Source organism: Mirounga leonina, unplaced genomic scaffold, assembly GCF_011800145.1.
Source record: "Mirounga leonina isolate KUSES-001 unplaced genomic scaffold, KU_Mleo_1.0 Mir_171, whole genome shotgun sequence".
Classification (NCBI taxonomy): domain Eukaryota; kingdom Metazoa; phylum Chordata; class Mammalia; order Carnivora; family Phocidae; genus Mirounga; species Mirounga leonina.
The window spans coordinates 16,282,033-16,305,486 of record NW_023270436.1 but is presented as its reverse complement, the minus strand read 5'-3'; the positions used below and the strand labels follow the sequence as shown (position 1 = coordinate 16,305,486).

The window sequence follows — 23,454 nt, the reverse complement described above, 5'->3', positions numbered from 1 at the left end:
CTACGGAACTTAGTTACAGTGATTACAAATGGGTCCTGTTTAACAGTGCCTTGCGCAGCTGTTATGTGAATGGCGGCCCTCGGAGGGGATTTTATTAGCCTTTATTATTCCCCTACTACATATGGGGCTCAGAGAGGGGACACGACTGGCCCAAAGTCACAGAGCAAGTAAACCCAGGGCCTAAGCACTCTACTCTCCCACTGCCTACTCTGCTGAGTGGGGGGCAGCTGTTTGGACATCTGCTTTACACACACCCTGGGATTTCCTCCGTGGCAAACACCTTGTCATCGCTTCCTCAGGAAAGCCTCTGCTGACCTCCCCGGAGGACGCTAGGCCTCCTCATTAGAGCCTACCACAGGCCCCTGCCTTTTTTGTGCATAAAAGCATCACGATTTGTAACCCCGGCATACTGAAGCACTTCATGTCTGTCTTCCCGCCAGGCTGGAAGCTCCAGGAAGAGAGGAAGTGGGCAGACCCTGCTGGATGCTCACCCAGTACCTATTCTCCTTTTCTTACAGAGCCTGACTTTGTTTGGGGCAGCTGGGTACCCAGCCAGATCACTATCTCCCCCAGGCTCCCCTCCAGTTAGAGGTACAAGATGCTGGCTTTTGAGATGACAGCGGGTCCCTAACGGTGCTCAATAAATGCATGCTGAACGCAGGACTTTTGGGCCAGCTCCGGGCGTGCAGTCGGTACTCGGGAAATGCACGTCATCTGACCGGGCCCAAGAAGCAAAAGACCCCCACAGCTGCCCTTGCCTGGGAAATACGTTTATTGGTTCCGAGAGAACAGGGCTGTGGCGAGCTGGGACGGGCACAGAGCGAAGGAGGGCGGCGAGAGGCTTTGCCCCGGGGCGGACATGCTGTGTGGGGGCTGCCGGCCGTGCTCCCTGGCCCACCCCGCCAGCAGCGGCTGGGTCCGTGGCACTTGGCGCCCGGCGTCACCTCTGCCGGCTTGGCACGGTGGCCTCGGCGGCGGCGGGCGCCCCCCCTTTCCAGTTGCAGGAGTTGTGAGTCTTTCACAGTGCGGAGGGGTGGGGGTCCGGGGTGGGCACCTCCCCGGGGTGCAGGCAGGCCCCGTCCGCCAGTCCATCCTGGGCTCTCGGCGGCTGCGGCGGGGTGAGGCGCACTCGGGCTCCTCTTCTCCCGCCCGGGAGCTTGGCAGTCCTGGAGGGGCCCTGGCGGCCTCAGCGGGACATCATCCGGACAAACTCTGCGAGGGCACGGGACGGGGTGGGGAGAAAACAGCACAGTCAGGCCCAGCTCAGGCCGCCGCCTCCAAATCTCCCTCGGATCCGAGGCCCCCCCACTGCCATCGGGCCTCTTCCAATCCATCTTGTGCACAGCAGCTGGCGGGGGAAGGGGGGCTGTTTCATCTACATGGCTGACCCCTCTGAAACCTCTCAGGGCTCCCCGTGGGAAAATGTCCAATATCCTGTCGCTGGCCCCGAGGCTCTCCCCGCTGTGGCCCCAGCTGACGTCTCTCTCTCACGGCTCACGCTCCCTGAGCTCCAACCGCCCGGATCTCCCTCTCAGGGCAGCGGGCACACTCACCCTCCCTCCACCTCTCAGCTTGCCTGCAACCTGTCCCCTCTCTCTCCTTTTCCTTTGAACTAGACTTGATTATTTGGAGTTTTAGGTTCACGGCAAAACTATGCAGCCAGTACAGAGTTCCCATTTACACCCTGCCCCACACCTGCACAGCCTCCCCCACCATCAACGTCCCGCACCAGAGTGGGACGTTTGTTACAATCGATGAACCTACATGGATGTGTGATTATCACCCAGAGGCCACAGTAGCATTCAGGTTCACCCTCAGTGCTGTCCATTCCATAGGTTGGGGTAAATGTGCAAGGACGTGTATCCACCGCTACGGTGTCATACAGAACGGTCTCACGGCCCTAAAAGTCCTCTGTGCTCCACCTGTTCGTCCCTCCCTCCCCCTAAACCCCTGGCAACCCCTGATCTTTTTACCATCTCCATAGTTTTGTCTTTTCAAGAATGTCGCACAGTCAGAATCACACATTATGTAGCCTTTTCAGGTTGGCTTCTTTCACTTAGCGAGATGCACTTAAGATTTCTCCCTGTCTTTTCATGGTTTGATAGCTCGTTTCTTTTTAGTGTGAATAATACTCCATTGTCACAGTTTATCCACTCACCAACTGAAGGACGTCTTGGTTACTTTCAGGTTTGGTAATTGTAAATAAAGCTGCTATAAACATCCGAGTGCAGGTTTCTGTGTGGTCGTAAGTTTCAATTCATTTGGGTAAATACCCCTTCCTTCTTTTTCACCTGGCAGTTCCTACTCATCCCTTAGGGCTTTACTTATTTAGAGCCTCCTCCAGGAAGCCTTCCTTAATCCCCCCTCCAGCTTGGCACAGATGCCCCCTCTGTACCCCACAGCTTGCTGTATCCCTCCCAAAACAGCATGGATTATACTGTTGGCTTCTGTTCTCCTTGCTGGTCTTGGGTTCCTCAAGGCAATCTCGACATACAGTAGGAGTACGATACATGCTAGAAGAACAAATGGGGGATGCTGGGCTTGTAGGGAAGGGCCGTTGTCTGTGGGGGTGGGGGGGGCACTGCCAGGACACAGGACGACCTGAAATTTTCAAATCTGGTGGCAGCAAAGCCATCTTTCCATGTAGCCACACTCTCTTCAAAGATTCTACCTGCTCCCCAGAAACGACTTCCCAACCTTTGGGTTCTGGATACACTCACATTCTGGCACATGTTTATCTTGTCTTTCTGCTTAGAATGCAAGTTCCTGGAGTTCAGAGTCAATGTTTTACTACATTTTTGCCCTGTATCCCATAGTTGTCCTGAATGGTTATCACGCAGTGTAATGTATGTAGTGGTTGAGATTCCAGACGTGGAGTATGATCCAGCGCTGCATCTTAATAGTGAGGCGATCTCAAGCAAGTCATATGACTTCTCACATGAGCCTCAGCGTCCTCATCTGTATCATGAGGCAATAATAGTGCAATCCAGAGGGTTGTTGTGAGAATAAAATGGGACAATATATGTAAGTGTACTTAGTACACTGGTATGTAATACATGTACAATAAATGATAATTATTGGAATTATTACTGATTCGTTTAAAAAAAACACTTTTACTGAGCATTAGCTATGTGCCAGGTGCTGAATTATGAGGAAATACAGAGATAAAGAAAATGTTCTCCAAAAGTTCCGTCAGGAGGAGACACAGCTAGCACTTGAGGGACAGTGTGAAGAACGAGGGCGAGCCCGAGGTGCTGTAAAAGCCCGGGAAAGAGGAATTCAGCCTGCAACCAGCGAGGAAGTGCCAGAGGAAGTGGCCCCACTGCTGGGTCTTGAAGGGTGAAGAGAATTTAGTCCAGGTGAAGAGCAGAATAAAAGGCATCCTGACCAAAAGAACAGTGCATTCAAACGAGAGCTTGGCAGGATCATGGGTCACAAGTACCAGAGTATGGCTTTAAAGCAGAGGGTGAGTAAAGGGACAGGTGGAGCTGCAACTGGGCAGGTGAGCTGTAGTCCGATCTCAGGGGGCCTGAGTGTCAGATTGATGGATGGGGTGCTCTGAAAATATCTAGCATGGATGGAAGCAGGAGCAGATGGACAGATAAATGGGTAGAGATGGATGGGGTCAGTAGACACAAGAATGGGTGGATGGATGGATGGATGGATGGATGGATGGATGGATGGATTGACCAATCGATGAGAAGATGGACGAAGATGGGGAAATGACTCTACAAACAGATAGATCAATGGAAGTGTGGGCAGAGATATAGGCAGATGGAAATACATGAATATATGAACAGAGGCACAGAAGTATAGATGTATGGGACACCTGGGTGGCTCAGTCAGTTAAGCCTCTGCCTTCAGCTCAGGTCATGATCTCAGGGTCCTGGGATCAAGTCCTGCATTGGGTTCCCTGCTCAGCGGGGAGCCTGCTTCTCCCTCTACCCCTGCCCCTTGCTCATGATCTGTTTCTCTCTCTCAAATAAATAAAATCTTAAAAAAAAAAACGAACAAAAAACAATCCTTTAAAAAAAACAGTATAGCTGTATGGATAGACAGATGTACATGGGTAAGTGGATACATAGATGAATGTACAGAAGAACAAACAGATGCATAGATAGTTATATAAGTGCAAGAATAAATGGTAGTATGGATAATTGTTCAGAGATGGATGAGTGGATAGACACCTGGACACATGAAAAGATGGGCAAATGAACAGATGGCAAGATGGACTGATGGATGGATGGGGGTAGGAATGAATAGGAAGGTGGATTATAGGAGTGCATGGATGGAGGGGTAAGAGAATGGAAGGGTAGGAGCATGGAAAGTTGGAATCATGATGGATACACAGTTGGAAGTCTCCATGGATCATCACTACTGCCTTCGCTTCTCTTCCACATTCAAACCCCACCTACCTTCAAAGTCTACTCGTCCATCCCCATTGAGGTCCACATCTCGGATAATTTCCTCTATGTCTCGGTGTCCCACCTGATGACCCAGGAGTTTCCTCATGGCCTCTCGTAGCTCACTGGTGCTTATCTCCCCATCACCATTGGTGTCAAACTGGAGAGGGCAAAGAGGAGAGAGGAGTAGCTACAACATGGGGGAATGTAGAAGCAGATCCCAAGTTTGGGCTCCTTTTCTAGCCTCACTATCTCCCCCTTCCCCAAAGATCCTTCTCTGTCCAAGCTCCTTCCCCTGGTATGTGATCCAGGGCTCGGATTTCTCTTCAAGTAACCGTCCTGGGGTTGGAACTCTAACAAACCCCCCACCCCTGCCTGTCCAGTGCCCATTACTCACCTCTCGGAAAGCATCTCGCAGTTCCTTCACTCCGATCATATCTGCTGTTTCTGCCAGGAGTTTAGGTCCCATTAGCTCTACGAAGTCATCAAAATCCACATGGCCACCCACTGGAGACAGAGGAAAGGGCTAGGTCATCCATCCAAGCACTCCCCATCTCTAATTAAGCAAAGGAAGGCACTGTGAACCCCTCCTTGACCTATCTAGTGCCAGGTCCAGGGTACAACCAAAGGCCAAATGAGGACAGAGAGGTGACTATGGACAGTTGGTCTGTCAAGGAATGGCTCAGGGGGGTGGCCAGGGTTAGGCTGAGGGAACCAGTCAGGAGGTGGACAGAGGCAGATACGGATGGAAGAAAGAAACACTGGGGAGGGCTCAAGGTGGGCACACTGCACAAACTCCTGGAGCCGCCTAGCAGAATGAGACTCTCAGCACTCGTGGTGCTAGCTGGCTTGAGAGTTCACCGTGACTCTGTGGGCTGTGTCTCTTTGTGGTCTCACCTCTCTACTCCCTCCTGACGCTTCCCTTCACCTTCACATAAACTGCTTGCACTCAAATACTTGTCTCGGGGTCTGCTTCTGGGAGAACCCAAACTAAGACAGAGAATAACATAGGAGTAATAGCTTCCTTCTGTTCAACAATCCCTGTGTGCCAGGCCCGGGGCTGTTTCGCAGATATTCCCTCATGGACTTCCTGTGCTTCTCTCATTTTACAGTTTCCTCCTGAGAAAACAGGCTCGGAGAGGCTAAGTCATTTGCCCCAGGTCACAGAGCCTGGAAGAGATGGCCCCAGAACTGAGACCGGGCCTGTGTGACCGCAGAGGACCACGATGGTGGGGCCGGGAAGGGAAGGAGGGCACAGTGGAGGGACTCACGGTTCATGTTGATCTGCTGGGACAGCTCAATGAGCTCCATCTCGGTGGGCATGTAGCCCATGGTACGCATGCAGTTGCCCAGGTCCCGACAGTTGATGTAGCCATCCTTGTCCTTGTCAAATTCTCGGAAGGCCTCTCGGAGCTCTGAGGAAAAGAATAAAAGTGGGCATGGCTGAAGAAAAGACGAAAAATGGGACCCGCAGAGCCTCCGGGCAGAGGCGGCCCGAGCGCCCGCCCACCGGCTGGGAAAGCCAGGCCCCGGAGCTGCCAGGACTGCACTCCTCTGACACCTGGCCCCACAGAGGATGCCCAGCCCTATACCAGGCCACGTCCCCAGGAGGCCAAGATGTCTCTTCCTCTCTTCCCAGCAATCTCCCTTCCCTCACCTTCCTGGACAGCTGAGCAACCCTTTCCCCTTAGGTGAAAGGTCTTACCTTCAATCTCCTCTGGCCGCAGCGATCTGTCCTGAAATAAAAGAACGTGTCCTATTAGCAGCTGCGAGGGGCCTAGAAGTCACAACATGCCCAACCTGGGGACCATCCAAGGGACAGCAAGCACCAGGTGGGGAGAGTGCCTAGACCATGTCTTTGAGGGAAAAAAGTTCAGCCCCACATCCCCCATAGACACAGGAGATGCCCAGGGACCCCAGAGCCCCATCTGTGTCCCCATTCCAGACACAAGAATGGTGTCAGGGAACAGAGTTGGTCTGGAGGCAAAAACCTGTAAATAAAGCAGGGTGGGCAGGTTGTTGTGGGTCACAACAGAGAAGAAGTCTGCAAGGCAACGGGAGAAGGGCTAGAGGAACAGAAAGCCGGGACTAGACAGGCTGCCTGAGAGGGAGGAAGGGGAGGAGGAGGAGCCACGGGCGTGGAGGCAGATTTAGGGCTGTGCCCTCCTTCTTGGGCACGGCCCACCTTCTCCAACTTGACCCCCATCCTACACCTTGCCCCGTCGTGGGACACAGCATAGGACCCTGGGGACTGCCAGTGCCAGGGGCTGCCGCCAGGGTCCAAAGCACACATCTCCAGCTTCGAGCCGTGCCCAGGTCTCCTTGGGGACTCAAGGAAGCCCTGGGTCTAGGGCATCTGAACAGATGGCAGAGAAGTCTCCAAAGAGCAGGCCCAGAGGACGCACAGGGTGGGCTCTGGCCCATGAGGTGCCAGTCACTCCAGGCCTTCCCAGGAGGCAGACAGATCAGCACGAAATGGATGCCCAGCTGGACCTATTCAGTAGGCTCCCAAACTGGCGCGCAGGGCTCAGCCTCCCCACATGTCACAGCTCTCTGACTTTGGGCAGGAAGAATGTGGGGCAGGGTGTGCCTGCCCTAAGGAAGCGCACGCCGGGTGTGGGCACACCTCTCATGAACACACACAGGCGGGCCCCAGCAAGCATGAGGCATCTCAGCTGTGCACGCAGGCTGTTCTAGCCAACAGGGTCAGGGCAGGCAAGAGACAGCTTCTGCCCACCCACTGGAAACTGGCCCCAGGACAAGAGACGCCAGCTCCGGGAACTCTGAGAATCTTCTAGAAAGGGGCTGCTGAGGGACGCCTGAGGGGCTCAGTTGGTTAAGCGTCTGCCTTCGGCTCGGGTCATGATCCCAAGGTCCTGGAATCAAGTCCTGCATCGGGCTTCTTGCTCAGCGGGGAGCCCGCTTCTCCTTCTGCCTGCCTCTCTCCCTGCTTGTGCTCTCTCTCTGACAAATAAATAAAATTAGGAAAAAAAAAAAAAAAAAGAAAAGAAAGGGGCTGCAGAGCAACATCTTGGGTGGCCAAAAAGGATGATTTTTGCAATGCCCTGTACCCCCAGCAAGTGAAGTGAGCAAGTAGGCAAGTGTATGCATGCACACACCCTAGGACAAGTCATTCAGACATGAGTCCTTTCCCACCCTTCAAGCCTCAAGCAGCATCCCACTTCTCCAGGACGCAGCTCTGCACGATTGGAGAGGAACAGGGTGCTGCTGACCCCCACTGCAGCACCCTCCCCTTCTTGCATAGCCGGAGCCAGGGAGCAGGAAAGCCAGGTACCCCTGCTCCGTGTGCCTCTGGCAGAGCTGGTCTGGCGGGGTCCGGGCGGCCGACCGTTGGATCACACACTCCCCTTGCGGAGCAGTGGGGGTATGCGTAGTAGAGCAAGGGATGCCCAGCAATGTGACAGGGAAACCATGAGCACCATCCCCAGGGGTCAGATGGGAAGACAGCACATGCACACTCCTTTCTCCTCAACACATGCGGTCTGGGAGAAGAGCTCGGCCTCTAGAGTCAGACAAACTCAAGTGCAAAGCCCGATCTGCTACTTCCTAGCCGTGGGGCCTTGGGCAGGTCACTTCAGCTCTCTGAGCCACAGTCTCCTCATCTGTAAAATAGGTTAATACCAGTACCCATGTTACGGGGCCTTTGCAAGCATCCCGTGAGACGAGATATGTAAAATGTTTAGCATGTGGCATTCAGTAAGTGGAACCTGCAAATGTTTATGTCTGTAACATCATCATTATTACCCTCCTCCCTGTGACTGTTCAGATATCTGCCCGGATATAGGAGCCGCGCGTGTGGCTATTTAAATTGGAATCGGAAGCCAATGAAATTAACAGCTGCCCTAGCCACGTTTCAAGTGCTCAGTAGCCACGTGTGGCTGGTGGCTACTGTATCGGGCAGCACGGATCGTAGAATATTCCCACCACTGGAGGAAGTTCCCCTGGACAGGCCTGTGTATTCAGTGCTGCCGTTAGGAGAACAGGAAGCCTTTGAGTCAGACTCCCTGGGTTTGAAGCCGACCTCTACCACCCCCTAGCTGTTATCTTGAGTCTGTTTACCTCTCCAAATCAGTTTCCTCATCTGTAAAATGGGGGTGATAATAGGACTTACCTCTCAGAGTTGCTCTGAGCCTTACATGAGGCGATGCACCAAAGGACTTAGCACAGAGCCTCACACAGAGTATGTGTGCAAAAAAACAAGCAAGCAAGCAAACAAAAAACGTTAGTTGCTATTGTTACTTCTTGCTGGTGCATGTGGACACACCAGAGCTTTGCAGCCATGGGTGGGAAATTTGCGGGGGGGTCAGATTCACAAGTTGAGGGTTTGGGGTATATCCATGAGGGGACACGGGTTGCTGCGGACAGAGCCCCTCTTCTTCCCAGCACCTCATGCCCTCTGAAGCCAAGTCGAGTGCGGCTCCACTGGGGCCAACTTACGTACAGGCTGCCTGTTCTCGGCGAAGCCCTTGCGCAGGAAAATGCAGGCAGGGCCCAGCAGGTTGTGCATGACGGCGCAGTTCTGGGCCAGCATCAGGAGCGGTCCCGGGAGCTCGCCGCTGGCTGCCGGCCCCTCCTGGCTCATCTGCACCACCGTGTAGCTGCTCTTCTCCTCCCGGCGCATCTTCAGCCAGCACCAAGCAAATACAAAAGAGAGGCACGGTGTCACCTCCCTGCCCCACGGGCCCTCCTGGCCTCAGCCTGGCTCCAGGTCCTAGAAGGGGCTCGCCTCAAGAGGAGACCCTTGAGAGTCAAACAGCAGGGTTCAGGATGCATGGGAGGCAGGAGTCAAATTGGTTCAACAGATGGAGTCTCTGATCCTTGACTGTCACGGCCGCTCCAGGGAGATCTGGGGGTGACACCCACTGTGTGGGACATGTGCACACACATGCTCACGACACGTACACACGCAGAGAATCACACACTCACATGCATGTGGAAGCTTACAGAGAGAAGGGGCGGGGCAGGGCTTGGGCTCCAACCAATGGGAAATGCTCACTCAGAGACTAATGAGTACTATCCTTGCCCAAGATGCTCCCAGACGGATTTGTGGCCGTGCCCCCGCTGGACCCCACTGGAAGGCAGTGAGGACAGTCAGAGCTGGAACCATGCAGAGCAGGCTCAGGTGGGCTGCTGGACTGGCAGGTGCAAACACAGGGGCCTCGCTAACAGAAACAAGCAGGTGGGAGAAGAGGGAGGCCTAGGGCAAAATGGAAGACCTGAGAAGGGATGGAGACCTGAGAAGGGATGGAGAAGAACATGTCCCCACGAAGGAGGCACCAGTGGTGGCTGGGGATTTTCCACTTCATGTCTTGATCATAATACCCCCTGGCACCAAGTTGCCCCGGGAGGCTGCTGTTCTTCCCCTCCCCAGAGGCTGTAGGCTGCCTCTGAAGGGGCAGAGCCTTACTTAACTCAGCCCAATGTTTCCTTCTGACTTAAAGCACTGGCTGGGCAAGGCAAAGCCCATCTGTGGCTCAGATTCTTCCCAGTTTGCAGCCTCAAGACTAGACACTCTCTGCCCCCAGCAGCTCTCTTTCTTCCCCCTCCTGTCTGTCTCTGGCTCCCCGCCCAGTTTGCCCGACCTCTAGAGGCTGAGGCAGGGGCCCTCTCTGCTTACCGAATATAGCTGTGCTCCCAGGCCCTGGCCCTCCCCTCCTCCTCCCTGCTGGTTCCCATGCAGCTATAAAAAGTCAGAACTATCCACAGACCGTCCCCTTAGGACAATAGCAGCATCCAGACCCAACATTCTACTCCATTCTGGCCTCCACAGGATGCCCAGGGCCCCCCAGGATCCAGGACAGGGTGCTCTGCCTTCAGTCCTGAGCTTGGATGCCTCCCCTCAGTGTGAGGATTTGGAGGCAAACCTTCCCAAGGAGAAACAGAGCAGCTAATACTTGGAGGGCTGTCTTTGTCCTAGAACCCCAGAGCTGCAGGCCCTACCCTTCTATCCTGCTGCCCCCACCCCCACTTGCTGCCAGGTTCCTCCAGCTGACAGAAGGTCATGCTGAGAAGAAGATCCTGTGACCTAGGGGGCAGCCTGTCCTCCCAAGATGAGAAGCAGAACTAGTTCCCCCTGGCTTACCTCATCCTCCCTCTCCTCTCCTGCCTCTTCTCCCCAAAGCCCCACACTCTGGGGCTACAGACTAGGCTCCCCTCCAACTTCCTAAGCCTCTCAGGCCTAGAGAGGGAGGAGCAGTATCCTAGTTCAGACCCTGGGTGAAGGTCCTCAGTGCAAGGCCCAAGTCCAGTGAATGCAATAAGGGTGGGTCTTTGGTTGTCTCAGAACTTGAGAGATGTCAGAGAGGCCAAGGGCCATTCTGGTTTGATGTCCAAAAGAGTTCGGAGCCTTAGCCATACTCACACAGGCTTCCAGGACCCAGGCTAGAGTGAGGGCAGAACCAGAGAGACCTTCCCAACTGGGAGGCTGGCTCAGAGGAAGCCCGGGAGTAGAGAGCGGCTGGACCCCAAGAAACAATCTCCCGAGATGTGTGTAGAGAATCAGCCTTTTCATTTCTGGCTGAGTCTTGCACACTTGGCTCAGAGTGAGCACAAGCCCGGAGGGTGGAGGCAGCAGGCAGCAAAGAACTCTGAGAGGTGATTCAGTGCCTGGCTTTGGGCTCCAACAGTTTGGGGACAAATTCTTGCTTGCTGTGTGACCTCAGGCAGGTGACTTCACCTCTCTGTGCTCTAGTTGCCATCTCTGCCCAGCGGAGAAATAAACGAGCTACTGCCTAGCACCTGGAGCACAGTAAGAGCCCAAGACATGGAGCTGCCGTGGGGATGACAATGACGGGGATGCCGGGGGTGCCCATGGTGGACATGCAGCATAAGAGATGCTGGGAGCCAGAAAGCATTTACTTCTGGTTCCAGAGCAAGTGGGAAAATATGTGCCCGTCGGGGAAGAGCTGAGAAGGGATGGAGAAGAACGTGTCCCCACGAAGGAGGCACCAGTGGTGGCTGGGGATTTTCCACTGCATGTCTTGATCATAATACCGCCTGGCACCAAGTTGCCCCGGGAGGCTGCTGTTCTTCCCCGGCCAGTGATGGCACCTGACAGCCTGGTCCTGCCCTGCACAGAGCCCGGAGCAGGCCACCTCTCCCCGGCCCCGGCTCCCCGGCCGCCACACTCAGGAAGCCAAGTGGGCAGCGGTCCACAGGCTGACAATGTCTCCTGGCACCACGGGGCCATCTCCCAAGTGTAGCATGGCAACAAGAGGGGTCAGCTGGCCTCACGACCCAACAGCTTTCTAACAACCCAAGCCGGCCAAGAGAAGGCAGGTCAGAACTCTCTCTCCTGGAAGGTATTCAGGAGCAGTTAAATGAATCAGGGTTTGGCGAGGTGGGAGAGGGAATCGCTGCAGCGAGTGGGAGTCCGGATGACCTGTAAGGTCCGACCCGGGAATCTGTGAATAACACTTCCGCCAGAAGGGAAGAGAGAGGCAGCCTCTCACGGAGGCAAAAATACAAATAAAATACCAGCTATGGATTCACATGGACCGACATTTCAAAACTCTCAACTCTGCATCCACTGGGCTGTGTGACCTTAGGAAAGCTCTTATCTCTTAAGTCCAGTTCCTTTCTCTATAAAACAGCCAAGAGAACTACTTGGTGGAAAAGAGCAAATGAGATCACAGACGCTGGATATGTTGTAGCTATTCAGAAGAAAGCAATTATTACTATTACAAAAGAACACGAAATTGAATGCAATGCGTTTTATTGTCTTTTACCTTATTCCGCGGACTCAAACAAAACCTCACCTATTTTCCTTCTTCCCTCCACCCCGCCTTCTCCGAACACCCAGAGTGGTAAAATTAGGATCATGATGATGGTAATATGAGCTGCCATTTATTGAGGACTCCATTCCGGGCAGTGTGCACAGCACTTTATTTGCTTCTAATGATCACCTTAGGAGGTAAATATTAGTATTCCCACCTGGTGGGCGGGGGAACTGAGGCCCAGAGAGGTTAAGTAACTTGCCCAAAGTCACATGGCTGGAAAGAAAAGGTTTGAGAAGTGAGTCTCTTAAGCACTCTGCAGTGTAGTGGGGGGGGAGATGGGTGGGGTGGGGCAGAGGGACAATGCTTGTTGTTGTTAAAGTTCACCTTTTTAAGCTCCGGACAGAACTCCGGGGGAAATCTTTCACCCTGTGGTCCTCTAGACTAATTCAGGTCAGTTTCCGCTTCTCTACAACAGCGTGGAGCCCACCTCTGGTGCCAAAGACTTCCCTAAGATGACAGATGATGTGGGCTTTACGCACAGAAGGAAGAGTCAACCCTCGGAAGGATCCAAGGGACCAGTGAGGATTAAAGGGAATTTGATGTGAGCAGCTTAGCTAAATAGGAAGATGATGAACAGAAAAGCCCGGAATGTCCTAAATTAAGAAGACTATCGAACCGACCCAGGAGGTAGTACAGGGTTAGGGACAGAGATGCCATTAGTTAACCTGAGACCTTGGGTAAGTCACTTCACCCCAGTGGTAATCAAGTTCCTTGACTGGAAAATGACAGAACTGGAGGAAAACATCCCTATCATTCCTTCTTCCTTTAAATAATATCTATGAGTTTCTTCTCCAGCTTGACTACAGAGGGCTAGAAACACAGGCAGAGCCTGCCTGAAGCAAAACCCCATAGATGTAAGCCCAGCTTTGCATAAAAAAAGTGTTTTGGAGGTGGTGATTTGCTTTCCAAAAGGAATTCTTGCAAAAGGATATTATCCTGGTGTATAAGCAATAAATCCATGACAAAAAGCGACTTATAGACACCTTTGCTCAATATCCTATTTCTCAGTAAAAACAATCCGGGGCCCTGAACCAGCCTGGTCCTAGTTGAGATTCTCTGAGCGGATTCAGGAATTATTGAGGGTAGCAGGGCATACCCCAGTAGCAATGGGATCTACTTCAAAACCCACAAGCCAGAAGGCTTAGAGACCACCAGAGAGAGGGCCAGAGACTCTCAAAGAGATGAATGAGCGCCCCCCCCCCCAAGCTGGGAAGCCCTACGTCAGTAGCGGCAGGGTCACAAAGCCCAGCTCAACCTTCTTCGGATCCAGCAGCCCCAAGGGGATCTGTCCACTCACATTCTATGGACCTGGGCTTGTCATGTTATGGCCCAGTAACTACCTGGTTTCTTTTCTAAATCTTGTGCTAATTCCCAAACACAGCCCCCCCACCCCCATGCAGCTGTAAGTCCCAACTTCAGCTCAGAGCCCGAGACACTGAAAACAGGCATCAGAGGGAATCTGGAGGTGGGAACAGGGAAGCAGCTTTCGACAGAACCCATGGAAAGGGTAGCAAACTTCAGATGCCCAACCCCTCCGTCCCCAACTCTCGGACAGATGGCAAGAGGCCCCCTTCCCCTGCCCCAGGTATTGAGAATTCCAGAAACATACCTTCCTTGAGAGATTTCTCAGTGGAGACTTGACACAGTTGCCCATCCTAAGCTGAGGCAGCCCCTCTCAGGATCCCCAGGTCCATGAAGGAGGCTCCTGGGGACTAAGAGACCTTAGTCCCTGTCACGGCCAACCCCAGCCTCCCTCTGCCCGCGCAGCTCTTCCTCCTGGCCCGTTCTGAGCCCTGTCTCTTGCGCGCGTGCTCTCTTACTCGTCTGCCTGCTCTGGCTCTCTGATTTTTTTTTTTTTTTTTGGTTGATTGTGTGTGTGTTTGTGTGTCTGGGTTTAACTTTCTGGACACTTTCTTAAGGAGATGAAGGCAGGAGGGGAGAGTGCAGGGCACAGAGAAAATCGCCCGGGGAGCTGATGGCAGAGGGCAGCAAGCTGGGGAAGGTTGCCGGATCATCTACATCAGATTAGAGCTCAGTCCTCTCTCCGGTTCATTTCCCTTCCCTCAGCCCCTCCTCTCCCGCTGCCAAATCTGCAGGGAGATTGCTTCAGGGAGGGGGGCCCAGAATGGCAGCTGCAGCTGGGAATTAGGCCAGCAGACCTAGAAGGGGAAGCAGGCTAGTTTGGGCCACCAAAGCCAGGTTGCCTCCCAGCTCCCAGTCCTGTGTGTGCATTCACACACACACACACACACACACATCTGCGCACAAACACGCACACGCAAGCACCGAGGGACAGACACACATCTTAATTGCCCCCTGGCGATCGCAGCTGGATTGAGAGCAGGCAGTTCCAGATGAGGGCCTGGAAGATCGTGTGACGTCCCCATCACGCCCCATTTTTCACACTTGCTTCGTCATTGAAATGGGATGAAGCTCCGGGGCTAGAAGCACAAGCTGAGCCATCAGCAGCAAGCAGATCCTTCCGCTCCCTTTGCTATGTGGGGTCTCTCCAACCCAAGAGAAACCAAGAGACTGCGGGGGTGGGGGGGCATGATGGAGGCAGTGCTGACGCAGAGGGTGTGATGGAGGGCTGCCAACCCTCGAACAATCCTTTGCCTAATCCTGAGCGAGGATCTTTCAAGGCTTCCTTGGGGTGCAGGGCAGAGGGGCCGCCCTTTGCAAAGTGGTCTTCAAGGTCCCACGACTGGAACTTTTTAGGTGAGTGGCTCTTCCTTGTCCCTCTGGGTTCCAGGTTTGATGAGAACTCATCTCAAGCCTCAGATGTCACATTCAAGATCTAGGGCAGGAGCCAGATGACCCAAGAGTGGAAGTGTCCCTGTTTCCCGGCAGCCAGCTTTTCCCAGCAGGGGGCGCCAGGGAGGGGATGGGAAGCCGAACTCTCCCCGCCCCTGATGCAACAACCCTTCCACGCCGCGCTGAAGAGTTTCAGTCCAGAGAGGCTGCTTTCTCGGGGACTTTTTGTCCAGCTTCAGTGGCCGGTCAGAAGTTCCATTAAGGGAGTGGGTGGGGTGCTGCCCAGAAGGTGCCACAGGCTCGCTCGCTCCCGGGGAGCCGGGGGAGAAAGTCCCTGGAGAGCTCTTGACGTCCGTGCTGCTGCTGACGTTGCAATGGTTTAATTAGGGGAGTTACTCAGCAGCCTTGTGTGGACCAAACCTCCAGAGGAGGTACGAGAAGGAGGGGCAGCCCCTGAGGACAGAGGGAGGAGCCTGGGGAGGTGCTGACGCCCAAAGGGCAGGAGAGACACCCGGGAGATGAAACCGAAGAGTGAGCAGCTAACATAAGTGCCTTCTCCAAAGATGCGTTCCTCCACAAGAGCATGAACCAGGCTCTCTGCAGGGCCGAGGTCAGGGTCATGAGACTCAGGTGCATGAGAAGGGACTGCAGGCTTGAATCCTGGCTCTGTCACCAGCTTCTGACTTCTCATATTCCAGAGCTTCTGTTTCCTTGCCTGGAATAGGGGGTTTCCCCTTATCTTCCTTATAAAACGGATGTGGACAAGTACCCAGCGCGTACCCAGGTACTCAATGAGTAATTCTTAAAATGGAAGAAAGAAGTATCATTTGTCCAGTGTTTATGTGCCAGGCACTGTGCCTGGCTCTGGGAATGCTGTGGGGAACAAGATAAGCATGGTCCCTGCTTTCAGGGAGCTTACATTCTAGCAGGCGGGCAAGAGCTATTAAAGAGCTATGAATGCACTTATTTAATCACGTTTCCGGTAAATGCAATGAAGGGGGAAGGAAACGCGAAACCACTGAGAATGTGAGACAAAGGAATCTCACTTAGTCTTGGGGGGGATCGGGAAAGACTTGGAGATCAAGCCTAGGAAACCAACCATCTGCAGACTCTTGACAAGCTGGGGCTCACCAGGGACCCCAGAGGGAAATCCAGTTAGGTTCCAGGTACAAACCCAATTCATATTAACTACCTGGGCAGATATACGGAAAGGCAGCGCAGCGTCAAGTGAAGATTCTCAACGCTAGATGCAGATGATTCTGATTTAATAGGTGCAGGTGAGCTCTGGACATTGGTGGTGGTTAGTGCTCCAGGTTATTCTGATCTGCAGCCAGTGTTGAGGGCCATGGACAAGGATACTAAGAGCTTGGAATGCAGGGGCAGACAAACCTGGGTTCAAATCTTGCCCTGCTGCCTAGCAAACTCTATGACCTTGAGAACTTGTAAATCTCTCTGAGCCTCAGTTTCTTTATAAAATGGGTACACTAATAACCCTTCCCTCCGAGGGCTGTTGTGAGGAGTCAGTGAGATAATACAGGCAAAGGGCTTGGCACAGTGCCGGGCACCTAGAAGGTACCCCTTCGCCTGCCCAACGTTGGTCTTAAAGGGCCAGCTGTGCCCGCCTCTCCATACTCAGCAGAACACCCAGTCAGTCAGACCTGGTGACTCCTGCCCCCTGCAGGCCAGCCCGAGCACAGCACCCGCCTGCCGACCTTGGAATATGCCTGTCCTTGGAAGCAGGAGACAGAAGACAGCAAAACCAGGCACCCGTGGAAAAGTCATGCACTCTGAATAAATCCCATCCTTCTTTAGAGGGAAGGATGTTGACCCTAGCTTGAGGCTGAAGGCAGCAAGGGACTCAGGGATTCAAACTCAGAGTTTCACTTAAGCTATTTGGGGCAGGGCAGGGCAGGCCGTGGTGGTCCCGAGTGACAGGCATAACTGGAATCTAGAGGGAGGCTTGACCTTTAGCAGAAAGTTTTTAAAAGGGCTGAACAATAGGGGCTTCTCTAAGGAGCAAAGCACATCACATAGCCCCACATTCCTGTCCCTCTTCACTGGGGCAGCAGCCCCTGGGCTTCCGGAAGCCCACACTTGGAGTTCTGGAATGGAATAATAGGATCAGAGGGATGAGAAGGATAAACCCATTGCTGATTATTCCTGATTAGGAGGGAGGCTGGCCTCCAGCCCTAATCGGTTCTATCACCAGCATTCAAACTTGGACGACAGCCCAGGGTGAACACACTCAGGGAAAGCTGGGTCGTAACCTGAGAGGTGCTTTGTGGATGCTTCTGACAAATAGGAAACACTCTTATGTGACTTCCCACCCAACCAGTTCTTTAGAGATCACAGTCCTGCCATTTACTTACTGTGTGGCCTTTGGACAAGCCATTTCCCCTCTCTTGAGACTGTTTCCTCACCTTTAAAATCGGGGATGATAATGCCAACCTTCACAGGTGGCTGAGAAGATACTTGGGCAATTGTTTAGTGAGCTCTTGACTGAGGTCTCAAGCACTCATGCTGCTTCCCCCAAACAGCTAAAGGCAAACGCAGCTGTCTGGGAGGACTCCACAGGATTGATATCAACCACAAGATGACCTTCTCTTTCCCTTTCCCCAGGCCCCAGGGGAAAAGCAATAGGGGCTTCTTGCCCAAGTAGGGAGAGACTTTGCAGGGTCGGAGTGAATAAGGTACACAGCCCTCTAAGCTATAGGAACTAAGAAACCTCTGTAGACCTGAGGCTGGAGATAATGGTAATTTGCCCATTAGATACTGTGACCTTGTTATGTGCAAAGCAGTTTGGGAATTGGGCTAGTCTATTCAAATCAGAAGAGATGTCGCTAGAGCTAGAAAAAGGGGAAGGATGGGACAGAGATGTGGGTTTTATACACATCTGCCTCCTCTACAAGGGGTGTTTCTTCCCCAGCTTAGAGTAAGGAGCAGAAAAACTGTTCTTAAAATAGTTTTACAAGACCCATTGCCAAGAGTTGCCCCAAATCATGCCTATTCTGAGTTAATGTCTAATATCACATCTCTCTAGGCCACTGGGTGGCATGTCCTTAGCTGGCCACAAAAGGGTACTAGGGAAGGTCCCTTGTCATTCAGCTCCTACCTTTAATGGCCTTTCTCACCTTGCTCAGAGACAGCTTTCAAAGTACCTTACACAGGCCCACATTCAGACAGTTACTTTATTAACAATAACATTAATGAAGGCTACCCTTTTTTTCCAGAACATACTAGAGCCAGTCCATTTGACATCCTTAATCTTGTGTGACCCTCGTTAATAGCTCTGCAAGGTAGTTTTTGTCAATCTCATTTCTGGATGAACAAACCCAGACCAGAGAAAGAGAGAGAGGAGAACAGGCCCAAGATCACAGCAATGGGAAGTGACAGAGCTGGGATTGGAACCTACAGCTCTACTTTCTCTCAAGCTACCATTCTATGGCTTCGACTCAAAACCACACCATTTGCCTGCAGGCAGTAAGGATGCTCTGGGAGGTCACTGAAAGAATCTTAATTCCTGTTCCCCCTAACATGGGAGTCTATCTCAGTCCCTTCAGTGTTACTTTGAGCCCTGGCTCTCCCTGACTCTACTACAAATGGAAGGAAGAAGGTCCTGGACAGCACTTGGTAGTTAATCAGCAATAACAACAACAACAACAATAATAATAATAACTAATATCAATAGAGCCCTTGCTCTGGACCATGCACTGGCCAAAATCTGTACATATCTCCATGTCCCATTTAATTCCCCCAAACCCAGTGAGGTACTACGATCTTCCCTATTTTGCAGATAAAGAAACAGAGGCTTAATGAGGTTAAGCGATTCACTTAAGGTTAAAAAAAAAAAAAAAAAAAAAAAAACCCAGAGCTTGGGAGACATGAGAAAAAGAGACTGGAGACTCTGACCCAAAAGTCCTGGGCTGGGTTCTGTTGTCATTGCCGCTGCTGTTCAAGCAGATGCATTAGAGCTGTCAGCAGGAAGCCCAAACTGAATGTGCTGAGCTTTACAGAAAAAGTCTGCAGCTCCATAGTCAAGAGCTTCCAGAGGGAGGTGGTAAATATTTGATAGGACCTTCCAGCTCTTCCTGACTCAGGTGACCCTGGTGACATTTCAGAACACTGGGCTGGAGAGTAGTCTTCAATAATGACTAAGAAAGTAGAAGGAGGAAGAAAAGCAGGTAGCTGAAATGCTCTGAGCTCACAAAGGGCCCATGCAGGCAAATTCTGTTAAGACTGGAAAAAGAAGAGGCTCTTTTTCTAGGAACGAAGTCATATTCGCAGCAAAATGAATAACCAGAAAATGAGTGATTCTGGGCCAGGGACTCACCCTTACAAACTGCTAGATTGTAAGCTCTGGAACAGCCAGAAGCCTGGCTGTCGTGTCCACTGGTCTCTCCCTCGTGCCCCACAAATGCCCGGGCAAAGTAGATGCCCCCAAATATCTGATACATGTATGACCAGATGTCACCGATTCCATGACCCAGACCCGCTCCACAGACCCGAACACCCCACACCTCCTAATACAGAAGCCACTGCAGTGAACTTCCACCTCAACACGTCGCTGCGCTCAACACTCTCAAAGCTCTGCCTCCAAATCTCTCCTCTGAAGAACTGCTTCCAGCTAACTCGGCTAACGAGGGCTCCCCACAGGAACAAAGCCACACATTGCTGCCCTATCACACCACACAGCAGCCCCGCGCAACCCGAATCCACGTGCAGCTCCTTCATGTCAGACCCCCACCGGCCTCAGCCGCCACGGAGTAGTATTTTGAAAAGGAATGTGCAGATCTGAGGCAGAACACACACACGGCCTCCTTGGAATTCCGATCCCGCATGGCGAGCCAGGAGCTTGAAACGGCTTCTCTACACTACAGCCCAGCACAGAACCACTCAGGGCCCTCTCTTCCTCCACACACCCCGCAAACTCTGCCATCAGACCTCTGCATTACTCCCCTCCTCGGCTGCCGCAGAACGGTCTCAACGCTGTGCCAGTGAGTTTGAATTAATTATGAACTCAGAACTCAGAGGCAACCCTGGCTTTGCTCGGGGGTTCACAGGTTCTTTTCCGCGAACCTCTCTCCCCAGCAGCGCACCCCAGACTGGAGACCTGGATTAGAGGACAGATGCTCAGCTGCCCAGGACCCTGGAGAGAAAGGCCTAGAGGAAACGAGAGTAGCCACTGGTGACCCCTTAGTGACCTTTCTGACCCTAGAACGCACATCGACTCAGGCTAGGGTGTTATTCCACGTCCTACGACCTGACAAGTGCCCAACCGCCATCCTAGTGGCATCCCTGGAGTGACAACCTCCTTAAAACACCCCTGAAGTTCCGATTTGAGCCATAGCTCTGTGTAGCCCCTCCGTGCCTACCCAAACACTTTTCTCATATTTTTGAGTCTCCATCTAGCTCTCCTAACTTTTCCCAGGTCTCTGGGGCCACCACAGCCCGTGACCAGCGTCCCCCATCCCCAAGCAAGGCTGTGTGCCCCGAGGTAGCCATTCTTGAGCTCCCGACTCCAAACCCCTTGCTCCTTTGGGTCGCTCACTGACAGTCTTGGCTGGAGACCAGAGGAGTGGATTTGGCGCCACCTGCTCGGAGCGCCCCTGCTGACCCCTGCAGATCTCCAGACGGTTTGCGGCGGTCGTTCCCTTCCAGGACTGGCCTATTCTGGCAGGTGGAGGGCGGCGAGGCCCGGAGCGTGGACAGCGCACAGGGTGCTGAATCAGGCACCGGGGGGAGGAGGAGTGCCGGCCAGGGGGCAGGGCTGCGGAAGGACTACCGGGAGCGTGACCGGGGGCCGCGGGCAGCGGGAGGAGGGCTGTGGGCGCGCAGCCGCGCAGGGTCCCGAGCGCCTTGCCCGGGAGCGCGGGCGGGAGGCGCGGCCCTTACCTGGCCAAAGGCGGAGCTGAGCATGGGGCGCAGCTGGTGGAGGAACGGGTCTGCCTCGGACGCGGCGGCTGGAGCGGAGTCCCCACGACCCGGGGCTCGCAGCGAGCCCCGGAGGCCGAGCGCCGGGGACAGCCCCCGTTCCTCCCCATCCCGCCCGCGGGCCGGCGGCAGCGGCGACGGCGGCGAAGGTCGGGACGCCGCGGCCGGCAGAGCCTCCCGGGGCCTGCAGTGCGCCTGGGGGAGCCCGCGCCTGCTCCCCTGCGCGCCCTCCTCTCGCGGCGCCGGCCGGCACAGGGGCCTCCGCGAACTGGGGTCCCCGGACGGCGGCGGCGTGCCGGGGCCGGTGCCGGGCAGTCGGCGGCCAGGCAGCCCTGGCTCCCGGGCAGGGCCGTGGCGGGGAACCCGGCTGCCCCCGCTCGCCGCCGCCGCCTTCAGCAGCGACGTCTTGGACTCGCTTTTGGCGATGTGCGAGCTCATCGCGGCGGGGCCCGCGCTCGCATGGCCCGGCGGGGGCGGCGCGGTGCGGCGCGGCGCGGGGCCCCCGGCGGGCAGAGAGCGGGGCGCCCGGCGGGAGCCAAGCCCGAGGACGCGCTGGAGGCGGGCGCCGTCCCCCGGCCGCTTAAATGCGGCCCCGTCGCCGCCGCCCATGTGACAGCGCAGCTTCTACGCCCGGAGCCCCGAGCTTCCCGGCGGCTGGCGATGCGGATCTGGGGGGGCCGCCGGCTGTCCCCGGAGAGCCCACCCCCGGATCCTCGGCGGCCCAGGTACCGCCGCGCCCCGCCCCGCCCCTTTCCCCGCCCCGCGCTCCAGGAGCCCCGCTTCCGGGCGGCCCCTGGCGGCGGAGGGGGCACTGCGGCGCGTCGCCGGGAGCGCTGGGGCAGGGGCTTGGCGAATGGCCCCAAAGATGCTCGGACTTTGGGGACCGGCAGTGCCTCTTAACACACCCGGAGGTTCCCACAGTGACCCGGAGCCGCCGGAACCTCCAGAAATGCGGGCGGGGTGCATGCCCCAGGGGGTACAACTTTGGAAACGAGAGAGGTGCAGTAAACTGGCGACCTAAGAAGGAGGAAGGCACTCTATGACGGCCCTACGCGCAGACACCGGAGCCAGAATGGCGTGGAAGGACACTGCTGGAAGGAGTGTCTGTGGGGCACTTCATCCACTCCAGTACCGCGGAGTGCGACCAGGATGACCCTGGTACATCAGCCAGAGAATTTTCAGTTTTCAAAACAGAAGAGAAGCCAGGTGGCATCTGTATAACCAGGACTTTGCAGGGCCTGGTGATGATCAAGTTTCAGGTAGGACCCATTTGCTGCCCCTCCAGCTGTTACGCCCCGCCCCCGCGCACCCCACCTCCACGTCCTTCCAGATGTTAGAGAAATCCTTGCTCTTGGTGGGCAGCCAGGGAGTCACACAGGCCTGGCTGGAATCTCAGATCCTAGCTCTGCCACTTACCATCTTGGGCAAGTGTCATCAACCTCTCTGAACCTTGTTTTTCTCTTCTCTGAGATGCAGGTAACAATCCTAACCAACTCTTGGTTAACATCCAATGACACCATGCACATAAAAGGCCTGGCTCAGTACTTGAAACATGGCCCACAGGCAGTTAACCTAGTTAGTTCCCTTCCCTCTGCACCTTATGAGGCCCCATCTACCACTCTTCTCCAGTAATGGGATACTTGAGATTTGAAGGGGGGGATGGGATGTGAACCTCCCAAGATCTCCCTGTTCTGGTCTCTGGCCCTGATGCCATCCATGCATGAGAATCAGGCAAATCTGGTCACCGCTTGGCGTTAAGAGGACAGATGGACAGATTGCCAATATGCTACACTTCACCCCCGCCGAGAGTTCACCCTCCTCTGCACTGCCTGCTTCTTTTACATACCCATATGCAAGGAATTAAGAACAAACAAAATGGGCAGGAAAACCAACTGCCAGAGGCCAAAGTGGACACGAAAAGTGTGGCAAATTGTTCCCCAGCTCACCTAGAAGGGACCGAACTGCCATATCAAAGCCACTCAGGGTCCTAAAGCACAAACACTAAGGCAGCCTGCGCTGCAGCCGCCCAGAAGCCTCGCTGCAACATCCACCCCGATACGAAGGGTGTAAAGGGCCCACCCTCTCAGAGCTTGGGGTCAATCACTGTCCTACCTGTTCCAGCCCTCAGAATAATCTGTGTTCGGCGGGATTAACAGCAAGTGTACGTTCTGTATAAATCACAGGAGATAAAATACCTTATCAGAATCCCTCAGGAGCTGACAAGAGGCAGGGGGGCAGAAGGGTATTCAAAGTCCCAGGGCGCCTGGGTGGCTCAGTCAGTTAAGCGGCTGCCTTCGGCTCGGGTCATGATCCCGGGGTCCTGGGATCGAGCCCCGCGTCAGGCTCCCTGCTCAGTGGAGAGTCTGCTTCTCCCTCTCTCTCTGCCTACTTGTGCTCTCTATCTCTCTGTCAAATAAATAAATAAAATCTTTAAAAAAAAAAAAAAAAGTCCCTGCCGTGCCACCCTTGGTTGTCTTTCTGAAATCCCCTAAGTATTCTTGGGCAGGACCTCTGTCAACAACCAATTTCTGAAAAAAGTGAGGAACCTAGGTGCATCACCTAGGATA

At 54.1% G+C, this 23,454-nt stretch overlaps 1 protein-coding gene across 2 annotated transcripts; it reads right to left on the bottom strand.

The window, feature by feature from the left end:
* Nucleotides 1-1,186: 1,186 nt before the first annotated feature.
* CABP1 (calcium binding protein 1) lies at nucleotides 1,187-21,496 on the bottom strand. Of its 2 annotated transcripts, XM_035017472.1 has the most exons (7): nucleotides 13,812-14,022; nucleotides 8,866-9,045; nucleotides 6,109-6,139; nucleotides 5,675-5,818; nucleotides 4,801-4,910; nucleotides 4,416-4,563; nucleotides 1,187-1,212 (listed from the first exon to the last, which is right to left on the bottom strand). In XM_035017472.1, the coding sequence occupies exons 1-7, from the start codon at nucleotides 13,854-13,856 to the stop codon at nucleotides 1,187-1,189; spliced, it is 684 nt and encodes a 227-aa protein (XP_034873363.1). In that variant the 5' UTR covers nucleotides 13,857-14,022. The 2 variants fall into 2 exon arrangements, with proteins under 2 accessions (XP_034873363.1, XP_034873362.1); XM_035017471.1 differs by lacking the exons at nucleotides 8,866-9,045; nucleotides 13,812-14,022 and adding an exon at nucleotides 20,849-21,496.
* Between the last annotated feature and the right edge of the window lie 1,958 nt (nucleotides 21,497-23,454).